Here is a 27382-nt window from a genome sequence, read left to right on the forward strand (position 1 = left end):
ATAAACTGCATTCCAAGTCAGACACATAATTAGTGAAAGGTAAAAGGAAAATACATGTACTCCTCTCATCCTCCAGATATAACATGGGATGGAGGATAACATGTTATAAGGGTAAATAGATCAAATTTGGTGCCACAGAACAGGGAAAGCTGGATAAGGTAAGGAGCTTCAGACAGTACATAGTTATAAAGACCCTGACTTAAGACAAATGCACTCCTATACCAATTCTTACAGTACCAGAGATGAAGGGCAGAGACAAGGGGGTGTTTGGCCCAGGCTATGACCAAGCTTACAAAACGGAGTTAAATGTTTGAATAATTAGGGGTACTGTTTTACAGAGTTTCCATCTAAAGACAACCACTAAGGTAAAATTATATATCTGGACCTGAGATGAGAATTATGCATTTTCTTTCTTCACTCAGCACCCTCCATGCGAGCAAGATCAATAGAACTGTTTTACAGAACAGGGGTCAAAACAACACTTTCTCCAATCCAGAAAAAAAATATCACAATCTTGTACATAATTCCAAAGGAGACACCTCCTATTCCTTGCTGCTCAGTAGCCAGGTAAGTGCTGCTTTTCTTCCGATGGCCTTGTACAGATTCCTGCTTATCCATTTGTGGTCCTTACCCCATCCTTGTCGCTTCCTTCAGGAAAAAAAAATTAAGGGAGAAGGACTTCAGATTTGACAGACTTGTTCAGTAGACAAGCACTCTATTTCTGTCACTCTGCGTTTTTTTTTTTTTAGTGCAGTTCAGATTTCTCATCCATGGCAAGGATCTTCCTTTTTCCAGTGCAGTAGGTACCCTGCTATGTGGATGCACTTGAGTGCTTTCAAGTGTGTCCAAAAGCAATCAGCTGTGTTTTTCCACTTGGTGCTTACAGTGTAGCCTGACCTGCAGTGTCCGGTTCTCCTCTACTCCTTCAGTGGTCAGACTGAGTAAATACGTTAGCACAGCTCACTCAATGCTGCAGAGCATCCTGTAATCGCCGATGTGGCACACAGTGAGCCATTTCGATTGGCATATTAAAAGGTCTGAAGTAACCAGCTAATAGGTCAAGGCCCTTTTTGGGTAGGATTTCCCCTGCCCCTCTAGTTCAATTAGTATTAATTTGGTCAGTACACACAAGGGCATGCCAAGGCCTGGCTGACTCGCACTTTCTCTTTGTTCACGGTTCTAAGTTTAAACCAATTTTCCCCCGCAATAGGTGATTCCTTAAATATCGCCTTTTAATCATCTGAGCATCTTTGGCTCAAATTCCCATGGGTAAAGAGCTATGAGGTGATGGAGGAAACTTTCATTGCTAGGAGACTTAGTCGTTCGTAGTTCATACATTCGTCTGTACATAGGAGATGTGCCTAGAGCTGCTGAATTTGGAGCCTGCCTCTGTCCTTAGCGCAACATCTTGTGATTCTAGGCAAACTACTAAAAAATAAAAATAAAGAAGAAGGAAATGCATTGATCTAAACCCCACTTGATGTATACAATCTTTTTTTAGGGCACAGCATGCCTTTTTCAACACTATCAATTGTCTCAGAGACCAGGGGAATTCCAACTATATCAGCATTCTCCCAGTTGAGCTCTACAGGTCTGCATCTAAGATTCTTTGTGATTTTCAATCTTCTCCCAGTTGAGCTCTACAGGTCTGCATCTAAGATTCTTTGTGATTTTCAATACCCTTATTTCCATGTGCATGTATTTCTTTCAAATTTTTTCATTTTTCATATGCATTTGTCTCCTTTAGATCGTTATTCATGCTATTACATACATTTTGAACCCTCTGTGCTATTGTGTTCCACTGCAATTTATGTATCATTAAAATTTGTATTTTATATCTTATTTTTTGATTACTAATTAGTTTTCACCAAAAAAATGCAATATGAATATATTATTTAACTTCTATTGTTGCTTGCCAGGTTCCATTGCCTTTTTAATTGAAAATTCCCTACATGTGCCCTGAGGAAGGTGATACCGCAAAAGGATAAAGGGTTCCACCAAAACGCGCGTCGGCGCTCTGAATCAATCCCCTCCGTCCATTTATTCTGCATATTGATTTATTATGTTAAAAAAATGTTTTCTATTGATTTGGGAACTGTGTTTTGTTTGAATATAATCAACTTATAAAACATTTTTGTGTCATGATACCAAACTTCTGGCTAAAATCAGGAAAAAACATTGTGTATTCTGGTTTCCCCTTATTGTGTATTCTGGTATCCCCTTATTTGAAATAATTGTCTTTGTCCACGGACACGCAGTGAGAGGGCACTCAGTGCGTATTATGCTGTTTTTGTATATATGTGATGTATGTATTGGTGGTTTCGCATGAGTATGCTGTGGGTATGAAAGTGATTGTATGCTGATGAATGAACTGTTTGCCAATGGGATCCGATGAATTTCACTGAAACTGTATAGTCACGATTTGTTCTCATGAATGTATTAATCTCTATGCACAGACAAGTAAACAAATAATAAATTAAAAAATTACTATGCTTCTCTGAATACTGTTATTGATTGCGGTGGCTTAGCAAGAGCGGTCAATGAAAATAGGTGACTTAAAGCACCCTTTGAATTGATACGGGTAGAGTCTCTCTATGGTCTATTTTGATTGTATTTTCCCCTGCTCCTCTACCTACATTTGACTTGAGGGGTCCCCTTGCTTCTACTGGTGATTCCTTAAATATCGCCTTTTCTTCATCTGAGCATATTTGGCTCAAATTCCCATGGGTAAAGAGCTATGAGGTGATGGAGGAAACTTTCATTGCTAGGAGACTCTGTACATAGGAGATGTGCCAAGAGCTGCTGAATTTGGAGCCTGGAGACTGCCTCTGTACTTAGCGCAACATCTTGTGAATCTAGGCAAACTACTAAAAAATAAAAATAAAGAAGAAGGAAATGCATTGATCTAAACCCCACTTGATGTATACAATCTTGTAGATCGTCTCCTGACTCCGCCCCCCGTAATGTACAGCATCCCTACTGCTTGGTAGCTAGGTTTGCATTATATATTTAGTAATACTCACAGCAAGTCAATAAGGCCCTAACTCCTCTGGAACGGAAACTGATGGTTTTGACTGCGGCCCAAACAACCTACTCGACGGGGCACAATGAGCAACTGGCCTCCACTGGAAATTAAATTGTGCGATGTCCAACAAAAGACGACGATCACTCTTGATCAATATGGATGCAAAATGGAGGTGCTTAGAACAGTTACAAGCACACACAGTGGCCTAATGTCACTTTGGGGGAACGGTTCCCAAAAAGAATTATGGCAATTAATAGCAACCTTCACAAGTTTGGACAAGACCAAATATCCATAACGAATGTTTTTGGTCCCAGGGTATCTGTAGGTCCAATCAACATATAGGCTACACGGCCTGTCGCATTACTAATCAAGGCTCACAAATAGTACAGGAAGCAACTGGCAATACGAACGGACATTTAGCAGCTTTAAGGGGCTTTGGCCAGGGTAGTGGGAGCAGAGGACATTTTAGGAGCACAGCCAACATCCAAGGTGGATTTACACTTAATAATTATCCATGTTTGCCATCTATGACAGGGAGGGAGGCTGGCCTGGTTCAAACTCCTCTGGCTAATTGTGTATCTGGATTAACATCCTCCTGATGGACCAGCGCAAACACATTTAGAAATGCCCATATCATGGCTGCAGGTTTATGGCTTTCAAAAATGTAAATTCTGAGCAGTACACCATTCAGATTCCATCTACAGGAAGAGAATGTTCTTGAAACAGTAGTTCAGGTATATGGAGCTGCTGTTCTTACCAATTCAAGCAATTTTCCAGGAGCCACTCCACTGACCGCAGAGCTCTCCACAGGATGAAAGCTTCTCACCCTCACAGAAGACTGACTCAGAATTGGTTACACTGTCAGGAGGCAGCCAAGACAAAGATTCATTGGCGGTAGATCCCAGATCTACATATGCAGTCAAACTTCAGATGCTGGGGCGGGGGGCTAGTGAGAGGGGGTTCACTTAGACGGCAAATTGTTTGAAGACGAAGATGGTCAGAAGAAGAGCTGAACTTTCATATCCACTGTTTGAAAGTCCCGGCAGACAATGTGGCCCGCTGTGTTATATCTTTACAAACAAAGGAGGACTGCCCAATCAGTCTCTCTGGTTAACTTGTGGCTCCAGCAACTTTGCTGAGAGACCTGTACCCCACTGAAAATAGTATTACGCCCCTTCAGTTTGAAGACCTCTTTTGTACTAGATCGCAAAGTATGATTAGATGTGATGGTTCTCTCTGGACTGAGAGGGACTCGTTGGAGTTGTAGTCCTGAGAGTGATTTTTGTTCTGTGTGTTCTAATAAACAGTTATGTTGGTATTGCTTTTATTCATTGCTTTCGATGGCTGCTGGGGAATGAAGGAGAGATGAAAATACATAATTCCGAACTCTGTTTACTTTATAAAAACTAAGTGTTTGTACGAGTTATCTAAAAATGTAGGAGAGGGGAACTGCACTATTACCTTCTGTACATGGTTGATCTCATCATGTTTGCGCTTCTGGTTACGGGTAATCTTGCGTTCTGGTTGCTCAGTCAACTCATTCATGTACTGGTCTGTGTTCTTCTGCACCGCATCCTTCACAGTCTTGGTCAATGCCAACCGGTTCTTGTCCACCCATTCATCCAGCCGCCTATTGACTGTAATGAAACATAAAAGACCCCTTCCTTTCAATGACTGCCACTGTTGCCAGACCACAGGTGACTTTGGCCATAATGCAGTTTTTCAAATGTTTCACCACATATATACACATCATGACAGCAGTGCAGAACACTGATATTTAGACATTAGACAGATGGTGACTGTAGATAGTCCCAGGCACTCATAATCCTCTTCTTGACATGCCCATCACCTGCTCCCAGAGCTCTGGTTGCTACAAAGTCTGAGTAATCAGATCCAATCACCCAAATCCCTTTTGCCTAAGCACCCATAGTAGCCTAGAAGTTGACTATAGGAAGGAAAACCAAGAGACAACAACACTTCAGCATGCTAGCCATCATTTATTTCTCCCATATTAAAGCAAGACAAAGAAAGCAGATTGTGACCAGCAATCAGTCTGTGTGACCCATAAGAGACTGCAAAACCCCAGTATGAACAAGGGACCATTAAGTCCCATAACTGTACTGATGTCTTACCATTCATTGCGTAAGGTACAAATTACATAACCAATGCTGAATGAGACCTGTGCTGAATCAACTTATGCTCCAACATCCAGATTTCTTCAAGCTAGCTGGAACAGATTCCAGAAAATTATGCAATCAATTTAGCTTACTACTATTCAAACAAGCATTTACAATGCAATGGTCTCGGCATTGTTAAAGTTAGAGCTGTTGGCATTGTTCATGACACTATTCTTGTTTATGTTTTTGTTTTTAAAACATTAGAAGAAACTGCATTGTTATTTACAATGTCAATAGCTTAATCACTCTCCAATGCGAGACCTATTGCATTTGCACCCACACACAGAGCCACCCACACACAGCCACCCACACATACAGAGCCACTCACATAGAGCAACCCACACACAAATAGAGCCACCCACAGAGCCACCCACACACACACAGAGCCACCCACACACACAGCCACACACACACATAGATGCACACACACACACAGAGCCACACACACATACACAGAGCCACATACACACAGTGAAAGCTCCAAAGGTCCCACACACCCTCAGCATCATGCCCTTTCTGCCAAGGATATTAAAATGCAAGCATCACAACAGGTAGGCAATGGGGGCCTGCACAGGCTACTAAACACTGAAGAGAGACCACACAAACTAAGCAGTGTTTATCTCTTGTCTGGCTTTAAAAGCAGGAGGTTTCAACAGTCTGCTGCACTAGCCACGCACAGATGCCCTGGTCCCCCATCATCCACACACAGATGCCCTGGTCCCCCATCATCCACACACAGATGCCCTGGTCCCCAATCAGCCACACCCCCCCCCCATCATCATCCGCATTGTCCCAAGTAGTTTCTGCTGCTCATCTTTCTCTGTCCTCCAGGTAGCCCATTCCGAATCCGTGTGCCACCTTTCCTAGATACCCTACTCCCTAACTCCACCTTCCCCTGGCCCAATCCCTCTATATGACCACTCCCACCAAAGGTGGCCACCGCCCCCATGGGGCACGCACTACACGGGGGGAAGCTTTCTCACTAATCCCTCCCTCCTGCTGCAGATTCCCATTGCCCCAAGTGTCCTTCTCTCGCAAGCCCCGCCTCCTCCATGTGCCCACCCTCGGGCTCTCTCCACCTGCCCCACAGGTGGCTTATTCTAGCCCTACTACCCAGAGCCTACCCCCCGTCATCCGACCCCTTCTTAGAAGACTTACGCAGCCGCCCCAAATAGACGACGGTTGAAGAGAAGCCTGCATCTCCCCGCCCCCTGCCGGAGGGGGATTACTGCAGCTCAATGCCCCAGATCCAAAGTCAGCAGCTCTGGCCATTACGGAATTTAGGGAATTAAGTAATCCACAGTCTGATGACCTCAAAATAATGGAATGGTGTCATCCACGAGCTCATGACACATCGTGATAACCATTCACTATATAAAATATAAAATGTATGGCCATTGTTTGCACAATTATCTAACGTAAAAATCTGACATGATGCGGCCTTCCGAGACCCACGTTGGACATCCTTCACTAGGGAGACAGCGCTTAGAAGCAGACGTGCAGCACTTCAAAACGTTCATTTGTAAGTGCTTTATTGTGCCTATTCTTCACAAGATGTTCACCGCCGAACTGTCCTTTTCACTCAGAATTTATAAAATAAATCTGATTCGATATTGTCGTCTGGGGGCGGGCTTGTAAGTGTCATACAAATGCAATCTGTGACGTTGCAATGGCACCATTTAGGCGTTTCTGGTCACACTTGACATCATTCTCCCTTGCATTTAAACCATGCCTCCCCTCCAGCCCCCCCCCCTCGCTCAACACTACAGTCAATAGCTCCCCCCACCCCATACACTCTCCCCCAATCCTGCAGAGCCTCCCCCCACCCCCCCTCCACTCGCCCCATCTCAGTGCCACCGCCTTCCGCTCAAGAAGTCCCCACTTTCCACCCCGGGTCACCAGGCCTCGCCCTCCGCTTGGAAAGCCGAAACCTACAGACACCATCTGGAAATGTTTAGACGCCCGCCCTCGCACAGTGAAATTCCTCCAACTGCAAACAGCGAAGGGAAGGGACGGGTTTATTATTTTGCTCTGGGTTTTGGTTCCCGGGGACCCGATGAATGCGTTCCTGGCGGCCTCCCTGGCCCTGCAGACGCTTCCCATTAGCGAGAGGCGCTTCGAGTTTCACATCTCATGCGCTATGTGTCGGACAAGCCACGTAATCCGGCCGCTGATCTTCGGTTCCCCTCGCATATCCTTGCTCGGAGCTCTCACTGCCAAGCAGCCCCGAGTTAAGATATCACCACTCGTGTAGCACCTTCCACCATGAATGTGACACATTAGCGCTATCTCCAGCTCGGCGCCATTTTTACTTGGCACCATCAGCCCGTCGGGGCATTTTAGCCCACTTTCCGCGGTCGGATTTGTAGGGACTTTTAAACCCACAATTTATTGGGAAAAGTCCAACTACAACTCCCAGAACGCACTGCGTAGTTGGATAAAACTAAAACCGTATAAGCGAAAGGTGTAATTTATGACAGACTTGACTCTCGCCCTGCCACGGGGGACAGCAGACCCCCCTACCCTCGCTCATCCCTCCATGGACATAGCAGGACACGCCCACACCTCTCTTTGGCCCTGGCACAGGGCAAGGAGGCCTCTTGTCCCACTGCTATATCTAGTGGTCGCTAGGCCCCCCACAGACCTTGCAGGCCCCCAACCCCCGCCCATCTCCTTGACACGAAGCCAGCTGGGCCCTCACCCCTCCCGAGGGCACAGCTGGGCACTCTCCCTGCCACATGGGCAGAAGACCCCTTGAGGTGCTCACTACGAGGCCAGCGGGGCCGTCACGACGCCAATTGAACAGCAGAACACTTGCCCCTCGCCCTGCCACGGGGCCGAGAGCGCCCCCTCAGGCCACAAGTAGGCTGCGGTACCTGTAACTGTAAATGATAACCACGGGGGCCATTCTATGCGTGTCTGGCTGCGGCTCAGATTACAAAGCGAGCCCGTGAGCGTAAAATGAACAGGTAAGAAATGTAAGCTAACAATCAAAGAACGAATCAGCCGAGTAAACATCAAAAAAGGGAAAAGCAAATCAACCCTGAGAAAAATATACAAAGGCAACAGGGCACAGCTCTTGCTGGCAAGAAGACAGGGCCGCCAACGGTGCCTGGGTTACAGGGTGGGGTGCAACCTGCGAGGGACACAGCTGGGCAGATTTGACATCTCAGGTGGGGGGCGGGGGGCTCTGACCTGGTTGGATTGAAAAACAAGCACACTACCCGATACTACACACACCACTGCCTTTCTCCGAGGCGAAGCAGAAATGCCTCGGAGAAAGGCAGCGGCGCTTTCGGATTCGGGGGCGTATTCTCCTCTTGCCATTGGCTGGAGGAGCTAATTAGAAAAGTAGCAAAAAACACGCCCCCGAATCCGAAAAGGACGGGGCCTGTTCGGAGAGACGAATCTCTTCTCCAATGGCTGGCCAGCATTCAAGAGGCCAGCCAATGGAGAAGAGGGGAGAAGAGCGGCGGGTTCAAGCCCCTCTTCTTCAAGTCATTAAATCTCGGAGCGAGACTGCGCAAGCGCAGCCTTCGAGCCGAGACCTAAAAAGAGATCAAGACCTACCATGAGCTCTTCAAACATTCTAAAGGACTAAAAAAAAACATCTCTTACGAAACACTTGGTTGTACCAGTGTAATTTTAGCACGATATATACAGGGCCGGTGGAATTATGCAGCATGGTTTACTAAATTATTTGGCAAGGAAAGGCAAATTATGCAGCATAATGCGGAACATTTAAAAAAAATGTGTTCTGGCCTACCGCTGCAGCGCCACTGCTGCTCACATCGCAGCCAAGATCGGGCTGGTGAGGCAGGTGCGCTGCCTGGAGGTGGACGCACACTGAATTTGAAGCCTAGAGGGTGATGGCAGAAACGGTCAGACTGGCAGGGCTTGAGCTGGATGGTGAAGTGAGTTGGTGGCGGGCAGGCTGCCTGAATAAGCAGCCGACTTCCCCTGCTGAGAGCGCGCTTGAATTCCGCAATCTGCAGACTGGTTTGAGTCTGCATGTGCCCCCCGTGGGGCAAGCGCCTGACACGTCGCTTACTGGGGACTCCGGAGGGAGGGCGACATTACTGGGCCAGTGTGTTGGCACCGGGTGAGGCCCACACGGTGAGATAGACAGTGCAGGACCCGCGGTTCCCTTCTGTCCCCTGGTGAGGCCCCTATATATTATCCCCTTCTTGGGCCGTGCCATGTGAAGGCAAGGGCTCTTTGAGCAGGGACTGCATATCTCCCATACGACTGTGGGTCTGGCAGGATTGGGCCCCCGGGTTGAGGTGGGCCAGCGAGAGCAGACCTTTACTATCAGACAAACCCTGTCATTTCTGGAACTGGGCGACAGACGGCTGTAATGCATTAAAAACATTATATGGTGGCACTTAGACCCCTTGGCTACCCTGCACATAAGTATTGAATGGGGCTGCTCGTGCCCCTCTGCAGAGACCCCTAGGGAGTAGCGGGACTCTGGGACTGCCAGCAACTCACTTGCAAGCCTGAGGCCTCTGGTGCTCAGCCTGCCCAAACGGGGTCTGCCTAAGTATTCCCAGTGCACAATGGGGACAATGGATGCCAGGCAGTCCAAGCTGACCTTTGAGATCTGCAGGCAGACATGCACCACTGAATCGTCTCTGGTTGACCAGATGTGGGGCCCCAGAGACAGTGAAAACACCGTTCTGGGGCAGGATATTGGCTCCAAGTTCCAGGAACTCAAACAGAGCCTGAACGCCATTGACACGAAAATAGACATGCTGGCGGACCAATTTGATGGTCGAAAAGACAACAAGCATTGAAAATGCAATAGGTCTCGCCTTTTATTCAATCAAACAATCAATCAAGCATTTATAGAGCGCGCTACTCACCCGTGGGGGTCTCGAGGCGCTGGACGGGAAGAAAGGGGGGGGGGGGGGGGGTGCTGCTACTGTTAAGTTAAAGCCATTTGCTTTGCTAGACAGTACCATTAGCAAAGCAAATGGCTTTAACTTAATCAAAGGCGAGACCTATTGCATTTTCAATGCTTGTTTAGGTAGCCATGCACTCTACAAATCATGTGAATAAATACATTGTAGTAGGATCAAACCCCAACACTGTGCCTTAGAAACATAGCAGTCTGGATCCTGGCTGCAATATACATTCAGCAGAGGCTCTTACTTGAACACAGAAGACTGATTAAACTATTATGATTGCCTCAACAGGTATACTCCCAGATCTTTCTAGAAATGGGTGACCTCCCACCCAGGCAGCCAGATCTGTGTGCGGGCCTATACACACGTTGTGGCCATTTTAGGACTTCCCTTTTATGCACACGTTGCCAAGGACTCTGTGTAGATTACAGATGTGCCACTTAAGGGGTTGGTTCTGCCTTCTTTGAAATCTGTTCTTAAAGAGTTTTGTGAAAGACGAGGAAGAAAACCTTCTGCCTTCAACAATGTGTGCCTCTTTGTGTACGGTATGGTGTTTGAACCTGGCACCCTAGCTTGGTTGTCTCTGGCTTTGCGCCAGCATTCGGTTCCCATGCATTCATCAGGATTTCTGGAGAAGGTCTACTGAACCAGCAAAGAGGAACGTTTTATCAACAGCAAAACTCTGAAAGTTCCTGTATTTCTCCAGGTTAAGAGTCGTTCTGGGGTGGAATGGAACCCTCATACTGTGCCCGCACCTGGAAGAAGAGGAAGGTGTATGGCCATTGTGTGGATGGGGAGGAGCAAACCGCTGACCATTAAAACGGGAAGCAGGACTGCACCCCAGTTAGAGGTCCTATTGAGGAAAGAACGAACCAGGAGATGCAAAGAGTCGGAAGGGCAGCTGTCTAGATCCAAACTGAGGATACCAGCTTTGGAAGAGTTTCGAGGCACTGCAGGACACACCCCCTGGAATCACGCAGACGCAAGAGCGTGCCCCAGCGTTCCATAGTAGAAGGCTCACATCACAAGCATCTGAGGCCACGTGTTTTCAATATCATAGTGCACCGATGGGGCAAACATGGGCGTGAAGGCCTGTTCCCACTGCATTTCTGTGGTAAGTCGCCTGGGTTGTGCTGGTGCGAAGGGACTGATGCAAATCGATGTCATTCGAGATAGCATCAGTAATTAGTCTGAGAATGGAATTGGTTCAGCATTTATGTGAAGCTCTGGTACGGAACTGTCCTTTTACAGTCTTGAATATTGCAGTGTATGTATCTCGCGAAAAAACGTGTTGGCCGTGGTATGTGGCACACTTAAAACGAAAAAAAACAAGTTTAGTAATATTTTGTATTACTACCTTTTTACTGGGCAAGTGACTTTAATGCTCGCAGGAAGCCTCGTGCCAGCTCCTGGGGTCGAGAGGTGGCTGCGCGCGCCGGATTCCTCAGCACTGCCACCGGGCCCTTCAGCCTGTCTGGGAAAGCAAAAGCACACCGCCACGCACACGTAGGGACAAAAAAATGCACGCAGGTGTGCACATCCCTACGCTAACGAAAGTAAATAAAGATGGCGTCGGGCTGTCCACATGCGCGTGCATTTGTTTTATCCCTACGCGTGCATGTTTAGCTTTGCGGATGGCGAGAGCAGCCATCTTTGTCCATCTGGATGCGCATGCATTCAGCTTTGGCTGAATCGATTCCAAAAGGTCCTCTCCATGGCGAGAGAAGGCGAGAGAAGCGCATGCGCTGCTTTCGCCAGGCGAGACCTAAAAATCAGCAGGCTTGTGAAACGGCTAGACTAACTTGAACACTGTGTGTCTGATATAGAAGACACGCAGTCCTCTTCTGGAGAGCGCCTACTCCAGATGGATAGGGTGCTTGAGGTCATCCAAAGTAAGAATGAAGACCTAGATAAATCTGCGAATCCTAGTAGTCCCTGAGTCAACGGCAATGGTACGAATCGAGGACAATGTGGAAAACTATGCTTCACGGTCTCTTCAGGGAGAACCTGTACCCCATGCTCATCATTGAGAGAGGTCACAGATCACTGGGTCAGAAGCCGCCCCAGGACGATTATAGCTTGGCTACTAAATTACAGAGACCAGTACACTACGCTGCGCCTGGCCAGAGACCATGACCCTCTCCAATATCAAGGCAACAAGATTTCCTTAATTCCGGATTTAACCTTGGCTTTTCAGGATGCCAGACGAGATCTCCTTCCAGAAAACAAACGCCAATTCCTCTTTAATATATCCGGCCAAGGGTCGCATCCACCATTTGGGGAAAACTCATTATTTCACTGACCCGAAAGCTGCTGTCAAATTTGTCAGAAGCGTTCCTGCTGCAGACGCTGGATAATCGTCATCACTAAGACATCCAGGGAAAGATCACCTTAGTGATAATGACTGATGGAGAATATCCTGAATCGATGATCAATAGCAGTTGGACTGCCTCAGGGCAGGACGTAGCAGACTCCCATGACTCTTTAAGGTACTTTGAGCTAGTGAGTGGCCAGGGGCACGCGTCTTGATGGCGCAGCCTCCAGGTGGGTGGGACCGGACGCTGCTCCCGGACTTGATCCCGTCCATCGAGTTACTTTCCTTTCTGGCCACCCAGCTCACCTGTAGCTGGTAAAATCCGTATTTTTAGAGCGCGAACTACTAACCCTTACGGGTCTCAAGGCGCTGGGGGCCGTTGTGGAAATAAAGTGAGCTATTGCCTAGAGTCACATGGTGCTGAGCTGCCGCCGGAGCCGGGGATCGAACCGTGAGCCCTGTGCTCCGAAGTCAGCTGCCCTGGCCGCTGCACCACACCTCGCCACTATGGTAGTATGTTGGGCCTCTTGGATGCCCCCTTGGGATGATTCCCTCTCTAATATTTCTGGGTGCACAAGAGGATTTGAATGTTGGGTGGGGTGGTACTATTTGGCTGTTTGGGGGGGTCAAAGTGGGAGGTTCTGTTGGAAAAAGGTTCTTGTTGAGTAGCTTAGGTTTGATATGTCTCCATTTGACCAATCCCCTTGAATGTATTCAGCTGTGTACTCTCTGCTCCTTATACTGTCTGCAACAGGTCAACCGCTGGGATGTTTCTCTCCCTCTTTACACCTGTATGTCAGCGTACGGCATATGGTTGACATCTGCCTGCTATAGGAGCTGCGTCTGGTGGAGGCCACTCAGAGGAGTCTCAGGGCGTGCTGGATTGTGGAGCAACATGTGGCATATTACACAATGCGTGATGGGTTGCAGTGCTGAGTCGTAGGGGCATCTCATAGCATGAGCGCTGCACACCGAGCGATAGGCAGGGTCGATATGCTATACTGGCAGACACACTACAGGGACAACCTTTGATTGTACTATTGCCGATCCATCTTTTTTTGCAGAGGTTTGGTGATTAGCTACGACAGTTCGACCGGGGTGTGTGGAGGGGGATTTAATGTGATCCTTGACGCAAAGGCAGATCAAGAAACTCCTGTCGCCCAACCCTAGCACTGCCACACAACTGTGAGTTATAATGTTAATGACAGACACAAGCACACCTACACACAATATGTGATTGAGAATCGATTACTGGCTGGTGATTAGAGATGCGAATGTCTGGACCACTAATGTTGTACACCTCCCAAGGACATTATCTAATCATGCCCCAGTCCTGTTAAAAATGCTCCCCCCCCCCCCCCCCAAAAAAGTATGTATTGTGTGCTTTCTCCTGGCATCTACAGACAGCTGCGGATGACCATACCATAATACATGAATGCTTCGAACACAATGTGCATTTTTTTCCTCTCCGCCCACCCTGTGGGAGGCTTTCAAGGTGGTGATCCGCGGGGTCTGTAAAGCTTAGCAAGCCTGAGTGCTCTAGGCACTGCGGGGAGAGGTGGCATGGCTCGAGGCAGGGACTCGAGCCATAGAACTCCGAATACTTGGATACATGCAGCGGATCTATTTTGGCGTCCACCGCAGCAAACTCTCAGGATACGACGACACGGCGCACAGGGAAACACACTACTCGGGAAAGAGGCCAGTGCACGGTGATATGGAGGTAAGACTTTGGCAAACTTACTGCGCAAACCCTCGGTTAGTGATGATATAGTTAAGCTGATAGGGGATCAGTAGAACGTTCACGCGGGGTGGACTCAACACAAAGCGCAATGATCACCTTCTTTTGTGACTTATATACATCTTCTCAATGACTGCCCCTCCCCCACATCAAATGACCTCATTCCTGATATGAATTTTGTGCGGCTGCTCTGACTGGAAAAGGGCCACCGGCACTTCCTTGAGGAGCCCTTCACTGTAGAAGAGATTGTCCAGGTTACTAGTGCACTGCCTAGAGACAAAACCCTGGGTCTGGATGGCCTCACTTCCGCCTTCTAGAAGGATCAGGCCCAATTGCGGCCCGCATCCCCTAAAGACGTATGAAGAATCCATATCATATGGAGTGCTCCCCTTTCTCCCTTTGTGAAGCTCAGATTGTCACCATTTCAAAACCTGATAAAGACCCCCAGCGCTGTGAATAATAAAGGCCCCTCTTCATGATAAATATAGATAATACAACTCTAGCAAACTTGATAGCTTCACGTCTCCTCCCATTTCTGCAAGCATAGTACGTACTTATCAGTCTGGGTTTGTACCTGGCCGTTCATCGCTCTACTGCACACGATTGACCCCAGCCTTAGTGCATCCGCTGTTTAGGTCTCGCCTGAGCCAGCGCTTTAGCGCTGCCCTGGCGAGAGCTATAGAAAGCGGGATTTGGAAGTGCAAACTAGTGCTTTTCAGGCCGCCAACTACAGTGCATGTGCACCGGGCGCGCGCACCATTTGTCAGCCTGCTGATCTCTTTCGCGGCCACTTTGATGTTCTCAGTGAGCCGCGCGGCCACTGAGAACATCAAAGCGGCCGCGAAAGTGCTCACCATATGCCAGCCTTCCCTGTGGCTCACTTTGTCTTTCATGGCCGCGCAGCGTTAATTTCACGGCCGCGCTGCCAATGCTTGTTTTATACTTGCATTTAGAGATGCAAGCAGTCGGAAGCACTTTGTTAATTTAAATATACCGCGCGTACACCTGGGTTTTAAGCAGTAGCGGGGCACGTCCTCTTCGTTTTCACGGTGAGTTTTATTTAGACAAAGGACACGGGATACTGATTTCATGAGGCACTGGCGTTTTAGTTAGTGACGAGCTAACATTTAAAAAGCTTTTGGCAGGCGTCTGTGAAGGCCATGACCCCACCCCCACTAGGGATTGTAAACACAGGCTTGCTGTCCGCGAGGCGCTCTCTGCCACCACCCCCTGCTCTGTGCTCTCACTCCCCCCTCCCTCCTCGTCAGTCATCGGGCTACAGCTTGTTAGTAGTGCATTTCAAACACACCTATAACAAGCAATGGCATAGCCAATAGGACTCGCCTTTGGGACCTTATAAGTGTTTAGCCATGCAACAGTTGCATAACTAAACACTTATAAGGTCCCAAAAGCGAGACCTATTGGCTATGCCAATGCTTGTTTTTTTTAGACACCACTAAAGCATTTGATTCGCTCGAATGGCCCTATCTATTCAAGCTACTGAAGCGACTTGGGGTGGGAGACAAGTTCACAAGACTGATAGACCTTCTCTAAGCCCAGCACGCTGCCAGACTACAGGTCAATGGAATGATAACTCCTCTGTTCAAGATATCTCTGGGCACCGGCAGGGATGCCTCTGGACGCCATATTATTCATAATTGCAGTGAAACCTTTGTTTTGGACAAAACAGTGGTTCACTTAGGGAATTATTCACATGTGAGAGAGAGAACGTAGTCTTAACTATTTATAAGAACAGACAGTTAGTTATTAATGCATCAGAGTAAGGCACAGGCCTGGTAGGCTTTTCAATTTCACCGGATTTATTCCTTTATTTTCTTACCAAGCAAGTGCAATTTCAAAGATAATATATATTCAGGCCCCTCCTACTTAAAAATCTGACTCCGATGTTTCTTTATTTTTAGATACTAGGTGTTGACATATCTAGTCCTGATGATGACCGGACATTAGAGATCAAAATGCCGTCGACTGTAGACCTATACTGGACTCCTATATAAAAAGAACTGAAGGAGTGAAACGTCTTTTTGTTTCTATATGATGCACTTTTCTCTATCACTCACTTATTACTGCATGTCTATTCACCAAATTGTGAGCACTAGATCTTTACTAGACTACCAGAAGAAAAGCTTGACATTCTTTAATGATATGCAATAAATACATTAATTGCAATGCAGCATCGTTTATCTGCCTGGCTTTTGTCTGTCCTGTTGAATTAGTAACTGTCTGGTTTTAAAAATAGTTAAGACTATGTTCTCTCTCTCATATGTGCCTAATTCTATAAGAGAACCACTGTTTCGTGCAAAAAATGATGCCGGAGTCTCTCCCACGCGGGGGGGGGGGGGGGGGGGTTCCACGCGGGGGGGGGGGGGTTCCACGCCGGGGGGGGGGGGTTCCACGCCCGGGGGGGGGGGGGTTCACGCGCGGGGGGGTCCACACGCGGGGGGGGGGGGTTCCACGCGGGGGGGGGTTGTTCCGCGCGCGGGGGGGGGGTCCCGCGCCGGGGGGGGGGTCCCGCGCGGGGGGGGGGTCCCGCGCGGGGGGGGTCCCGGGGGGGGGGTTCCACGCGCGGGGGGGGGGGGGGGGGGTCCCGGGGGGGTTCCACGCGCGGGGGGGGGGGTTCCACGCGGCGGGGGGGGGGGTCCACGCGCGGGGGGGGTTCCCGCGCGGGGGGGGGGGGTCCCGGGGGGTCCCGCGCGCAGGGGGGTTCCGCGCGCGGGAAGGGGGGGGGGTTCCGCGCGCGCGGGGTTCCGCGCGGGGGGGGGGGTTCCCGCGCGCGCGGGGGGGGGGGGGTTCCGCGCGGGGGGGGGGGGGGGGTTCGCGCGCGGGGGGGGGGGGTTCCGCGCGCGGGGGGGGGGTTCCGCGCGCGGGGGGGGGGTTCCGCGCGCGGGGGGGGGGGGGTCTTTCCGCGCGCGGGGGGGGGGGTCTTTCCGCGCGCGGGGGGGGGGGTCTTTCCGCGCGCGGGGGGGGGGGGGTCTTTCCGCGCGCGGGGGGGGGGGGTCTTTCCACGCGCGGGGGGGGGGGGGTCTTTCCACGCGCGGGGGGGGGGGGGGTCTTTCCACGCGCGGGGGGGGGGGGGTCTTTCCACGCGCGGGGGGGGGGGGGGGTCTTTCCACGCGCGGGGGGGGGGGGTCTTTTCCACGCGCGGTCTTTCCACGCGCGGGGGGGGGGGGTCTTTCCACGCGCGGGGGGGGGGGGTCTTTCCACGCGCGGGGGGGGGGGAGGGGGGGTCTTTCCACGCGCGGGGGGGGGGGGGTCTTTCCACGCGCGGGGGGGGGGGGGTCTTTCCACGCGCGGGGGGGGGGGGGTCTTTCCACGCGCGGGGGGGGGGGGTCTTTCCACGCGCGGGGGGGGGGGGTCTTTCCACGCGCGGGGGGGGGGGGTCTTTCCACGCGCGGGGGGGGGTCTTTCCACGCGCGGGGGGGGGGTCTTTCCACGCGCGGGGGGGGGGGGGTCTTTCCACGCGCGGGGGGGGGGTCTTTCCACGCGCGGGGGGGGTCTTTCCAGCGGGGGGGTCTTTCCACGCGCGGGGGGGGGTCTTTCCACGCGCGGGGGGGGGTCTTTCCACGCGCGGGGGGGGGTCTTTCCACGCGCGGGGGGGGGTCTTTCCACGCGCGGGGGGGGGGTCTTTCCACGCGCGGGGGGGGGGTCTTTCCACGCGCGGGGGGGGGGTCTTTCCACGCGCGGGGGGGGGGGGTCTTTCCACGCGCGGGGGGGGGGTCTTTCCACGCGCGGGGGGGGGTCTTTCCACGCGCGGGGGGGGGTCTTTCCACGCGCGGGGGGGGGGGGTCTTTCCACGCGCGGGGGGGGGGTCTTTCCACGCGCGGGGGGGGGGTCTTTCCACGCGCGGGGGGGGGTCTTTCCACGCGCGGGGGGGGGTCTTTCCACGCGCGGGGGGGGTCTTTCCACGCGCGGGGGGGGGTCTTTCCACGCGCGGGGGGGGGGTCTTTCCACGCGCGGGGGGGGGGTCTTTCCACGCGCGGGGGGGGGTCTTTCCACGCGCGGGGGGGGTCTTTCCACGCGCGGGGGGGGGGTCTTTCCACGCGCGGGGGGGGGGTCTTTCCACGCGCGGGGGGGGGTCTTTCCCCGCGCGGGGGGGGGTCTTTCCACGCGCGGGGGGGGGTCTTTCCCGGGGGGGGGGGGGTCTTTCCACGCGCGGGGGGGGGTCTTTCCACGCGCGGGGGGGGGTCTTTCCACGCGCGGGGGGGGGTCTTTCCACGCGCGGGGGGGGGTCTTTCCACGCGCGGGGGGGGGGGTCTTTCCACGCGCGGGGGGGGGTCTTTCCACGCGCGGGGGGGGGTCTTTCCACGCGCGGGGGGGGGTCTTTCCACGCGCGGGGGGGGGGTCTTTCCACGCGCGGGGGGGGGTCTTTCCACGCGCGGGGGGGGTCTTTCCACGCGCGGGGGGGGGTCTTTCCACGCGCGGGGGGGGGTCTTTCCACGCGCGGGGGGGGGTCTTTCCACGCGCGGGGGGGGGGGGTCTTTCCACGCGCGGGGGGGGGTCTTTCCACGCGCGGGGGGGGTCTTTCCACGCGCGGGGGGGGGGTCTTTCCACGCGCGGGGGGGGTCTTTCCACGCGCGGGGGGGGGTCTTTCCACGCGCGGGGGGGGGTCTTTCCACGCGCGGGGGGGGTCTTTCACCGCGGGGGGGTCTTTCCACGCGCGGGGGGGGGTCTTTCCACGCGCGGGGGGGGGTCTTTCCACGCGCGGGGGGGGGTCTTTCCACGCGCGGGGGGGGGTCTTTCCACGCGCGGGGGGGGGTCTTTCCACGCGCGGGGGGGGGTCTTTCCACGCGCGGGGGGGGGTCTTTCCACGCGCGGGGGGGGGTCTTTCCACGCGCGGGGGGGGGTCTTTCCACGCGCGGGGGGGGGTCTTTCCACGCGCGGGGGGGGGGTCTTTCCACGCGCGGGGGGGGTCTTTCCACGCGCGGGGGGGGTCTTTCCACGCGCGGGGGGGGGGTCTTTCCACGCGCGGGGGGGGGTCTTTCCACGCGCGGGGGGGGGGTCTTTCCACGCGCGGGGGGGGGTCTTTCCACGCGCGGGGGGGGGGTCTTTCCACGCGCGGGGGGGGGTCTTTCCACGCGCGGGGGGGGGTCTTTCCACGCGCGGGGGGGGGTCTTTCCACGGCGGGGGGGTCTTTCCACGCGCGGGGGGGGGTCTTTCCACGCGCGGGGGGGGGGTCTTTCCACGCGCGGGGGGGGGTCTTTCCACGCGCGGGGGGGGGTCTTTCCACGCGCGGGGGGGGTCTTTCCACGCGCGGGGGGGGGGGTCTTTCCACGCGGGGGGGGGGTCTTTCCACGCGCGGGGGGGGGTCTTTCCACGCGCGGGGGGGGGGTCTTTCCACGCGCGGGGGGGGGGGTCTTTCCACCGCGGGGGGGGGGTCTTTCCACGCGCGGGGGGGGGTCTTTCCACGCGGCGGGGGGGGTCTTTCCACGCGCGGGGGGGGGTCTTTCCACGCGCGGGGGGGGGGTCTTTCCACGCGCGGGGGGGGGTCTTTCCACGCGCGGGGGGGGGTCTTCCACGCGCGGGGGGGGGTCTTTCCACGCGCGGGGGGGGGTCTTTCCACGCGCGGGGGGGGGTCTTTCCACGCGCGGGGGGGGGTCTTTCCACGCGCGGGGGGGGTCTTTCCACGCGCGGGGGGGGGGTCTTTCCACGCGCGGGGGGGGGGTCTTTCCACGCGCGGGGGGGGTCTTTCCACGCGCGGGGGGGGGTCTTTCCACGCGCGGGGGGGGTCTTTCCACGCGCGGGGGGGGGTCTTTCCACGCGCGGGGGGGGTCTTTCCACGCGCAGGGGGGGGTCTTTCCACGCGCAGGGGGGGGTCTTTCCACGCGCAGGGGGGGGTCTTTCCACGCGCAGGGGGGGGGTCTTTCCACGCGCAGGGGGGGGTCTTTCCACGCGCAGGGGGGGGGTCTTTCCACGCGCAGGGGGGGGTCTTTCCACGCGCAGGGGGGGGGTCTTTCCACGCGCAGGGGGGGGGGTCTTTCCACGCGCAGGGGGGGGGTCTTTCCACGCGCAGGGGGGGGGTCTTTCCACGCGCAGGGGGGGGTCTTTCCACGCGCAGGGGGGGGGTCTTTCCACGCGCAGGGGGGGGTCTTTCCACGCGCAGGGGGGGGTCTTTCCACGCGCAGGGGGGGGGTCTTTCCACGCGCAGGGGGGGGGTCTTTCCACGCGCAGGGGGGGGTCTTTCCACGCGCAGGGGGGGGGTCTTTCCACGCGCAGGGGGGGGGTCTTTCCACGCGCAGGGGGGGGGTCTTTCCACGCGCAGGGGGGGGGTCTTTCCACGCGCAGGGGGGGGGTCTTTTCCACGCGCAGGGGGGGGGTCTTTCCACGCGCAGGGGGGGGGTCTTTCCACGCGCAGGGGGGGGGTCTTTCCACGCGCAGGGGGGGGTCTTTCCACGCGCAGGGGGGGGGTCTTTCCACGCGCAGGGGGGTCTTTCCACGCGCAGGGGGGGGTCTTTCCACGCGCAGGGGGGGGGTCTTTCCACGCGCAGGGGGGGGGTCTTTCCACGCGCAGGGGGGGGTCTTTCCACGCGCAGGGGGGGGGTCTTTCCACGCGCAGGGGGGGGTCTTTCCACGCGCAGGGGGGGGTCTTTCCACGCGCAGGGGGGGGGGTCTTTCCACGCGCAGGGGGGGGGTCTTTCCACGCGCAGGGGGGGGGTCTTTCCACGCGCAGGGGGGGGTCTTTCCACGCGCAGGGGGGGGGTCTTTCCACGCGCAGGGGGGGGTCTTTCCACGCGCAGGGGGGGGGTCTTTCCACGCGCAGGGGGGGGGTCTTTCCACGCGCAGGGGGGGGTCTTTCCACGCGCAGGGGGGGGGTCTTTCCACGCGCAGGGGGGGGGTCTTTCCACGCGCAGGGGGGGGGTCTTTCCACGCGCAGGGGGGGGGTCTTTCCACGCGCAGGGGGGGGTCTTTCCACGCGCAGGGGGGGGGTCTTTCCACGCGCAGGGGGGGGTCTTTCCACGCGCAGGGGGGGGGTCTTTCCACGCGCAGGGGGGGGTCTTTCCACGCGCAGGGGGGGGTCTTCCACGCGCAGGGGGGGGTCTTTCCACGCGCAGGGGGGGGTCTTTCCACGCGCAGGGGGGGGTCTTTCCACGCGCAGGGGGGGTCTTTCCACGCGCAGGGGGGGGGTCTTTCCACGCGCAGGGGGGGGTCTTTCCACGCGCAGGGGGGGGTCTTTCCACGCGCAGGGGGGGGGTCTTTCCACGCGCAGGGGGGGTCTTTCCACGCGCAGGGGGGGGGTCTTTCCACGCGCAGGGGGGGGGTCTTTCCACGCGCAGGGGGGGGGTCTTTCCACGCGCAGGGGGGGGGTCTTTCCACGCGCAGGGGGGGGGGTCTTTCCACGCGCAGGGGGGGGGTCTTTCCACGCGCAGGGGGGGGTCTTTCCACGCGCAGGGGGGGGGTCTTTCCACGCGCAGGGGGGGGGTCTTTCCACGCGCAGGGGGGGGGTCTTTCCACGCGCAGGGGGGGGGTCTTTCCACGCGCAGGGGGGGGTCTTTCCACGCGCAGGGGGGGGGTCTTTCCACGCGCAGGGGGGGGGTCTTTCCACGCGCAGGGGGGGGGTCTTTCCACGCGCAGGGGGGGGTCTTTCCACGCGCAGGGGGGGGGTCTTTCCACGCGCAGGGGGGGGGTCTTTCCACGCGCAGGGGGGGGGTCTTTCCACGCGCAGGGGGGGGTCTTTCCACGCGCAGGGGGGGGGTCTTTCCACGCGCAGGGGGGGGGTCTTTCCACGCGCAGGGGGGGGTCTTTCCACGCGCAGGGGGGGGGTCTTTCCACGCGCAGGGGGGGGGTCTTTCCACGCGCAGGGGGGGGGTCTTTCCACGCGCAGGGGGGGGGTCTTTCCACGCGCAGGGGGGGGGTCTTTCCACGCGCAGGGGGGGGGTCTTTCCACGCGCAGGGGGGGGGTCTTTCCACGCGCAGGGGGGGGTCTTTCCACGCGCAGGGGGGGGTCTTTCCACGCGCAGGGGGGGGTCTTTCCACGCGCAGGGGGGGGTCTTTCCACGCGCAGGGGGGGGTCTTTCCACGCGCAGGGGGGGGTCTTTCCACGCGCAGGGGGGGGTCTTTCCACGCGCAGGGGGGGGTCTTTCCACGCGCAGGGGGGGGTCTTTCCACGCGCAGGGGGGGGTCTTTCCACGCGCAGGGGGGGTCTTTCCACGCGCAGGGGGGGTCTTTCCACGCGCAGGGGGGGGTCTTTCCACGCGCAGGGGGGGGGTCTTTCCACGCGCAGGGGGGGGTCTTTCCACGCGCAGGGGGGGGGTCTTTCCACGCGCAGGGGGGGTCTTTCCACGCGCAGGGGGGTCTTTCCACGCGCAGGGGGGTCTTTCCACGCGCAGGGGGGTCTTTCCACGCGCAGGGGGGTCTTTCCACGCGCAGGGGGGTCTTTCCACGCGCAGGGGGGTCTTTCCACGCGCAGGGGGGTCTTTCCACGCGCAGGGGGGTCTTTCCACGCGCAGGGGGGTCTTTCCACGCGCAGGGGGGTCTTTCCACGCGCAGGGGGGTCTTTCCACGCGCAGGGGGGTCTTTCCACGCGCAGGGGGGTCTTTCCACGCGCAGGGGGGTCTTTCCACGCGCAGGGGGGTCTTTCCACGCGCAGGGGGGTCTTTCCACGCGCAGGGGGGTCTTTCCACGCGCAGGGGGGTCTTTCCACGCGCAGGGGGGTCTTTCCACGCGCAGGGGGGTCTTTCCACGCGCAGGGGGGTCTTCCCACGCGCAGGGGGGTCTTCCCACGCGCAGGAAGGTCTTCCCACGCGCAGGAAGGGGGTTCCCACGCGCAGGAAGGGGGTTCCCACGCGCAGGAAGGGGGTTCCCACGCGCAGGAAGGGGGTTCCCACGCGCATGAAGGGGGTTCCCACGCGCATGAAGGGGGTTCCCACGCGCAGGAAGGGGGTTCCCACACGCAGGAAGGGGGTTCCCACGCGCAGGAAGGGGGTTCCCACGTGCAGGAAGGGGGTTCCCACACGCAGGGGGTGTGAGTAAATGCTATGATCATGTTTAAGGTCTTACATACCACACACAAAGAATGTTGGGACAATAACACAAAGTACATGTAGAAATTGGCACCTCGCTGTGCACCCTCTAAAAACATCAGTTCAGATCTGTAAACCTGATCAACGATCCTTGAAAAGAATGAAACCCTCAACCCAATATCAGACTAACTACAAGCAGTTCAGGAAACTTCTGAAAGCAGAACTCTTTAGACCTGTCTTTATCTGAAATCAGCACAGACTCATGGGTTGAGATTTAAGAAAATTAGACAACCCTAGCCCATCCCATGCAGTCTCAACTTTCTCTTTTACCATTTTTTATACTTCTCTGTGTCAGCACCCTAAACAGTTTAATGCAGTGCTTTGCAAAAATGAATAAACATGAAATTCAACGCAAGTAAATTAGGGTGCATATCTAGCTCTCAGCTACATGACATTGACAAGAGCAGAAGCATAAGATCCTGGGCTAGCATTCTCTAAGTATTGTACCTCGTTACCCTACTGTCAGCACTAAACCCCTAGATATACAAAGCTAAACTGATTAAGTACACTCAAGTTAAATACCCAAAAAATAAAACAATCCAGACAAGCCTTTGAACTTAAATCCACCTCTAACACACCTTAAGAAGCCACCTCTAACACACCTTAAGAAGCCAAACACCCCAAGTGAATTAAAGATAATCTGAAACTCATAAACAGCTATAATAAAGAGACCCTCATCCTCTGCGACACATCTGCAACATTCAACACAATAAAACAAGAAGGCACAGGGCATTTTCTTCACGCTGCAGAACTATCCCCTTATATCACACCCTAAAGGGCCAGATAAGATCGAGGAAGTGGCTGGGTGGCATTTCTATAATGATCCTAAACTGTTTCTTTTAAATACATCCCTGGACTTGGAAGCCAACAGGCAAACATCAGTGTTGCTATATTTAGGACTAGTAATGGCCAAAAGAGACCTAGCCAGACACTGGTGTGATTCAGATCCACCCAGGTTGGGGAAATGGGTGGAGTACAAATCATTTCATGTAACTTGAGATTTCAATATATGTCTCGAGGAGATGTCCCCAAACGCATACCAATAAATAGAGCGATTGGTTGGATTGTGAGGTAGTGTGAGAAGTACAACTGCTCAATATACCTGATATGCCCTCAGGGCATACAAGTGAGAATACAGAACAAGTGCACGGGGGTCTGGATTGGTGTAGACTGTCATAGGTTCATTATGTTATGCATATACATTTCACATGATGTTATGATTTCTTGCTGGATTTTAAAATGCAATATATTTTTTTATGCACAAAATGGAAATACAACAGAGTATTTAAAAACATTAATAAAACAAAAAGCACTGTTATGTAATGCCCAGCTATTCATTCTGATCTTTAGACCCAACTTGCTTCAGCTATGAGGACAACACACCACTCTTTGAAATGAAAAACAATGTTTAGGCATGCGAGCACTAAAGCATGTACGCTTACACACAAAACACAGAATGCCAGAAGTCACTAGTTAATTAGCATCTTACTAGCGAGCAGAAGACTGGGAAACAAACAGCTGATCACTGAAAAGAATTCCATACCTTACACACATTTAACAGCAAAAATGTCAAAAATCGAGCAATGCTTACATCCAACATAATGTACATAGAACTCCTCCCGGCCTTCCTGTTCGTTCAGTCTGGACTGGATCACTTCCGCTGAATCTAAAGGATGAAAAAAAAAAACGGAGTTACAACAGAAAGAACTACATAGAATACGTTGAGTTAGGCTATGAACTTGTGCTGTTAGTTCCTTTAGCTGTTTTCGTCTCCTCAGTTTATAAATCTTTCTAAATTTAAGTGACATGTGTTTCGACTGGTATGGATACGATCTGTCGTCATCAGTGATGCCGAGGAAACCTACAAAGCTAAAAGTAAGACATGCCAATCTGTTGCACTAGGTAAGGATGTTCTAGCACTAAAACCATCCACCTCTAGAACTACACTTTCACAGTGACATCTGTAAAGTGCATATGCTATGTATGCTGTTAAAATTGGATTTAGGCAGTGCTAGGACTCGCGTTTTATGTTTACATGCAGTCAGATCTGCACCATGGAGAACTTTGCTGCAGTAAGGCTGTGCCACAGCTGCAACATTCTATCCTTGACCCTTTACATATGTGATATAGCTTTCAAGTTCACTTCACCATTTATAGAGCTCGCCTGACCTTAAGGAAGCAAGACCCAATACCACTTGATATGTGTACACAGTGACATCCAAATGGTTCACTCGATGTGCTATGGCTGTATGTGCCATGAACAACTTTTTTTTAACGTACAGTGACATAAGAAACTTGCATTTGGTCAACATTTTTAGGTCTCGCTGAGTCAGCGCGCATGCGCTGCTCGGAGAGACTTTAGTAGGTGAGTTTTCAAAGTGCTGCTGGCTAGCGACAAGCTTGCGTTCACGCGCGAACCGCCAGTCTTCAGCAGCACTTTGAAAACTCACCTACTAAAGTCTCTCCGAGCAGCGCATGCGCGCTGACTTAGCGAGACCTAAAAATGCCCATTACGCCGGCGATGCTTCCGAAAAGCAGCTCGCCTCCACCGGGTCTTCGGGGATGCAGCTTCCCAGCAAGTAATAAACGCGGCTTGTTTTCCTTTCCCTCAAGTACCGTTCTACTCTCTTTATGTCACTTCCCATCTCTCTCTGTGACGCCTTTCATCCTTTTTCCTCTGTTCTTTCCACTCGCTCTCGGGCTCTGTTCATCTCATCTTTCTCCACCTAAGCCCATGGTTCTTCTTCTAAACACACTACTGTAGTCAACAATTATGTTTTTATTGCATTATTAGTGTTACTTATTTACATATAATTTAGTACTATTTTTTATTAAGTGGCATGCTAAAATAAAATTACTGAAATAAACCACGAGCAGCATGGAATAATACACGCATACATTAAATTGTAGGATGTATATAGTGCCTATTACCCCTGATGAGATCTCGAAGTGCTCTTTGATGTACATAAAACGTTAAAACTCCTGTCCATATTTTTTAATGTGCTGCATTGTGATCTTATAATTGCAGCTAAAATTCCATGTTTCAGTAGGCGTCCGGATATACAGTGGAAAGGTAATGTTGGAGAGCAGCCTCAGTCCAAATACAATTTATTTTATTTTGACAATTCTGTGTTTTGTTCAGCTCCATTAACTCACCTCTGAGGAAAAGCTAGTGGATCTTTTTTCTTTCCCATAACATGTATGCAGTGGACGTGATTAAAATGTAATTTATTCAAAAGTCAGGCGGGTATCTTATCCAGCTGGCAAAAGTCCAGCCCTCGCATTCTCCTCTTCGCTAACACTATGTTTTGGCCCGATAAATGGCATCAGCGGTGCAAGAGTGCCCGTTTATGTACAGTTATTTTCGCAGGAACCAATTTATTTTGGTTTCATCATTTCTTTATCGAATTGTATCTTTTCAGGAACCCATTGGATGTTGATTACTCAAATCATCTCCCAAATGTGTTGAGTTAATATTGGGGTGGTTTCCTTCCCAAGTGCCGGTGTTGCCTCTGCACCCCTTAGTACTTCCGGTGACACTGACTGCTCTGGCAGTGTCTCTCTGCCTTGGCCTGGGTGATCTGATGAGCAGCACTAACGACATCTTCCTATAAATCATCACGGCTGTCAGTTGGTTTTCTTCTATGGAGACTTCAAACAGTGCTGTTTGGCTGCAGGTGCTTCTGGGAAACCAGCAGAGAACCGGTTCTACACAAACTCTTCTGCAGCCACCTCCCCGTGACCTCTGGGACTAGATAATGGGTGTTCATTTGTTATCAGTGTCAAGATGGCGACAAAGATATGGCTAATGAGTCTTGTACTTCAGAACAGAGAGGTAAATAGTGCAGGGCATGTACACGCCCGTCTGTTCCCTCCAGAGGCACCGCACACATACTAGCATGTTTGAAAACAACGCCTGGGCGCAGGACTGGGGCGTTTGTGACCGAGTCATTGCATCCAACGTCAGAGAGGCGGTGAGTAATCACCTGAGTGGAGTCTGCGTGTGCTTGATCACGCATTGAGGGTGACCACATTCTTGTTTCTTTTGTTTAAGCAATCCATGCGGGTACCTTGTTTTCCACATGCCTCCCTCGTGCACTTCTCTCCACCCCCTCTGCTGCACTTGTGTTGCTTTCTCTCTTCCATGTGCTTCTACCCACCCCTTTCATGTTGCGCTCTCCCT

At 53.6% G+C, this 27382-nt stretch overlaps 1 protein-coding gene across 4 annotated transcripts in view; it reads right to left on the reverse strand.

Moving 5' to 3' along the window:
• The window catches only part of KAT8 (lysine acetyltransferase 8), a 236767-nt gene that overhangs the window by 197533 nt on the left and 11852 nt on the right, over positions 1 to 27382 (reverse strand). For all 4 annotated transcript variants that reach the window (XM_085618705.1, XM_085618706.1, XM_085618703.1 and 1 more), the window contains exons 2-3: positions 24791 to 24865; positions 4487 to 4662 (exon numbers count right to left, since the gene is read on the reverse strand). In XM_085618705.1, the coding sequence (XP_085474831.1) occupies positions 4487 to 4662; positions 24791 to 24865 (251 nt within the window). The remainder of the gene's footprint in view (positions 1 to 4486; positions 4663 to 24790; positions 24866 to 27382) is intronic.

Source organism: Triturus cristatus, chromosome 7 (assembly GCF_964204655.1).
Source record: "Triturus cristatus chromosome 7, aTriCri1.1, whole genome shotgun sequence".
NCBI classification, from domain to species: Eukaryota; Metazoa; Chordata; class Amphibia; order Caudata; family Salamandridae; genus Triturus; species Triturus cristatus.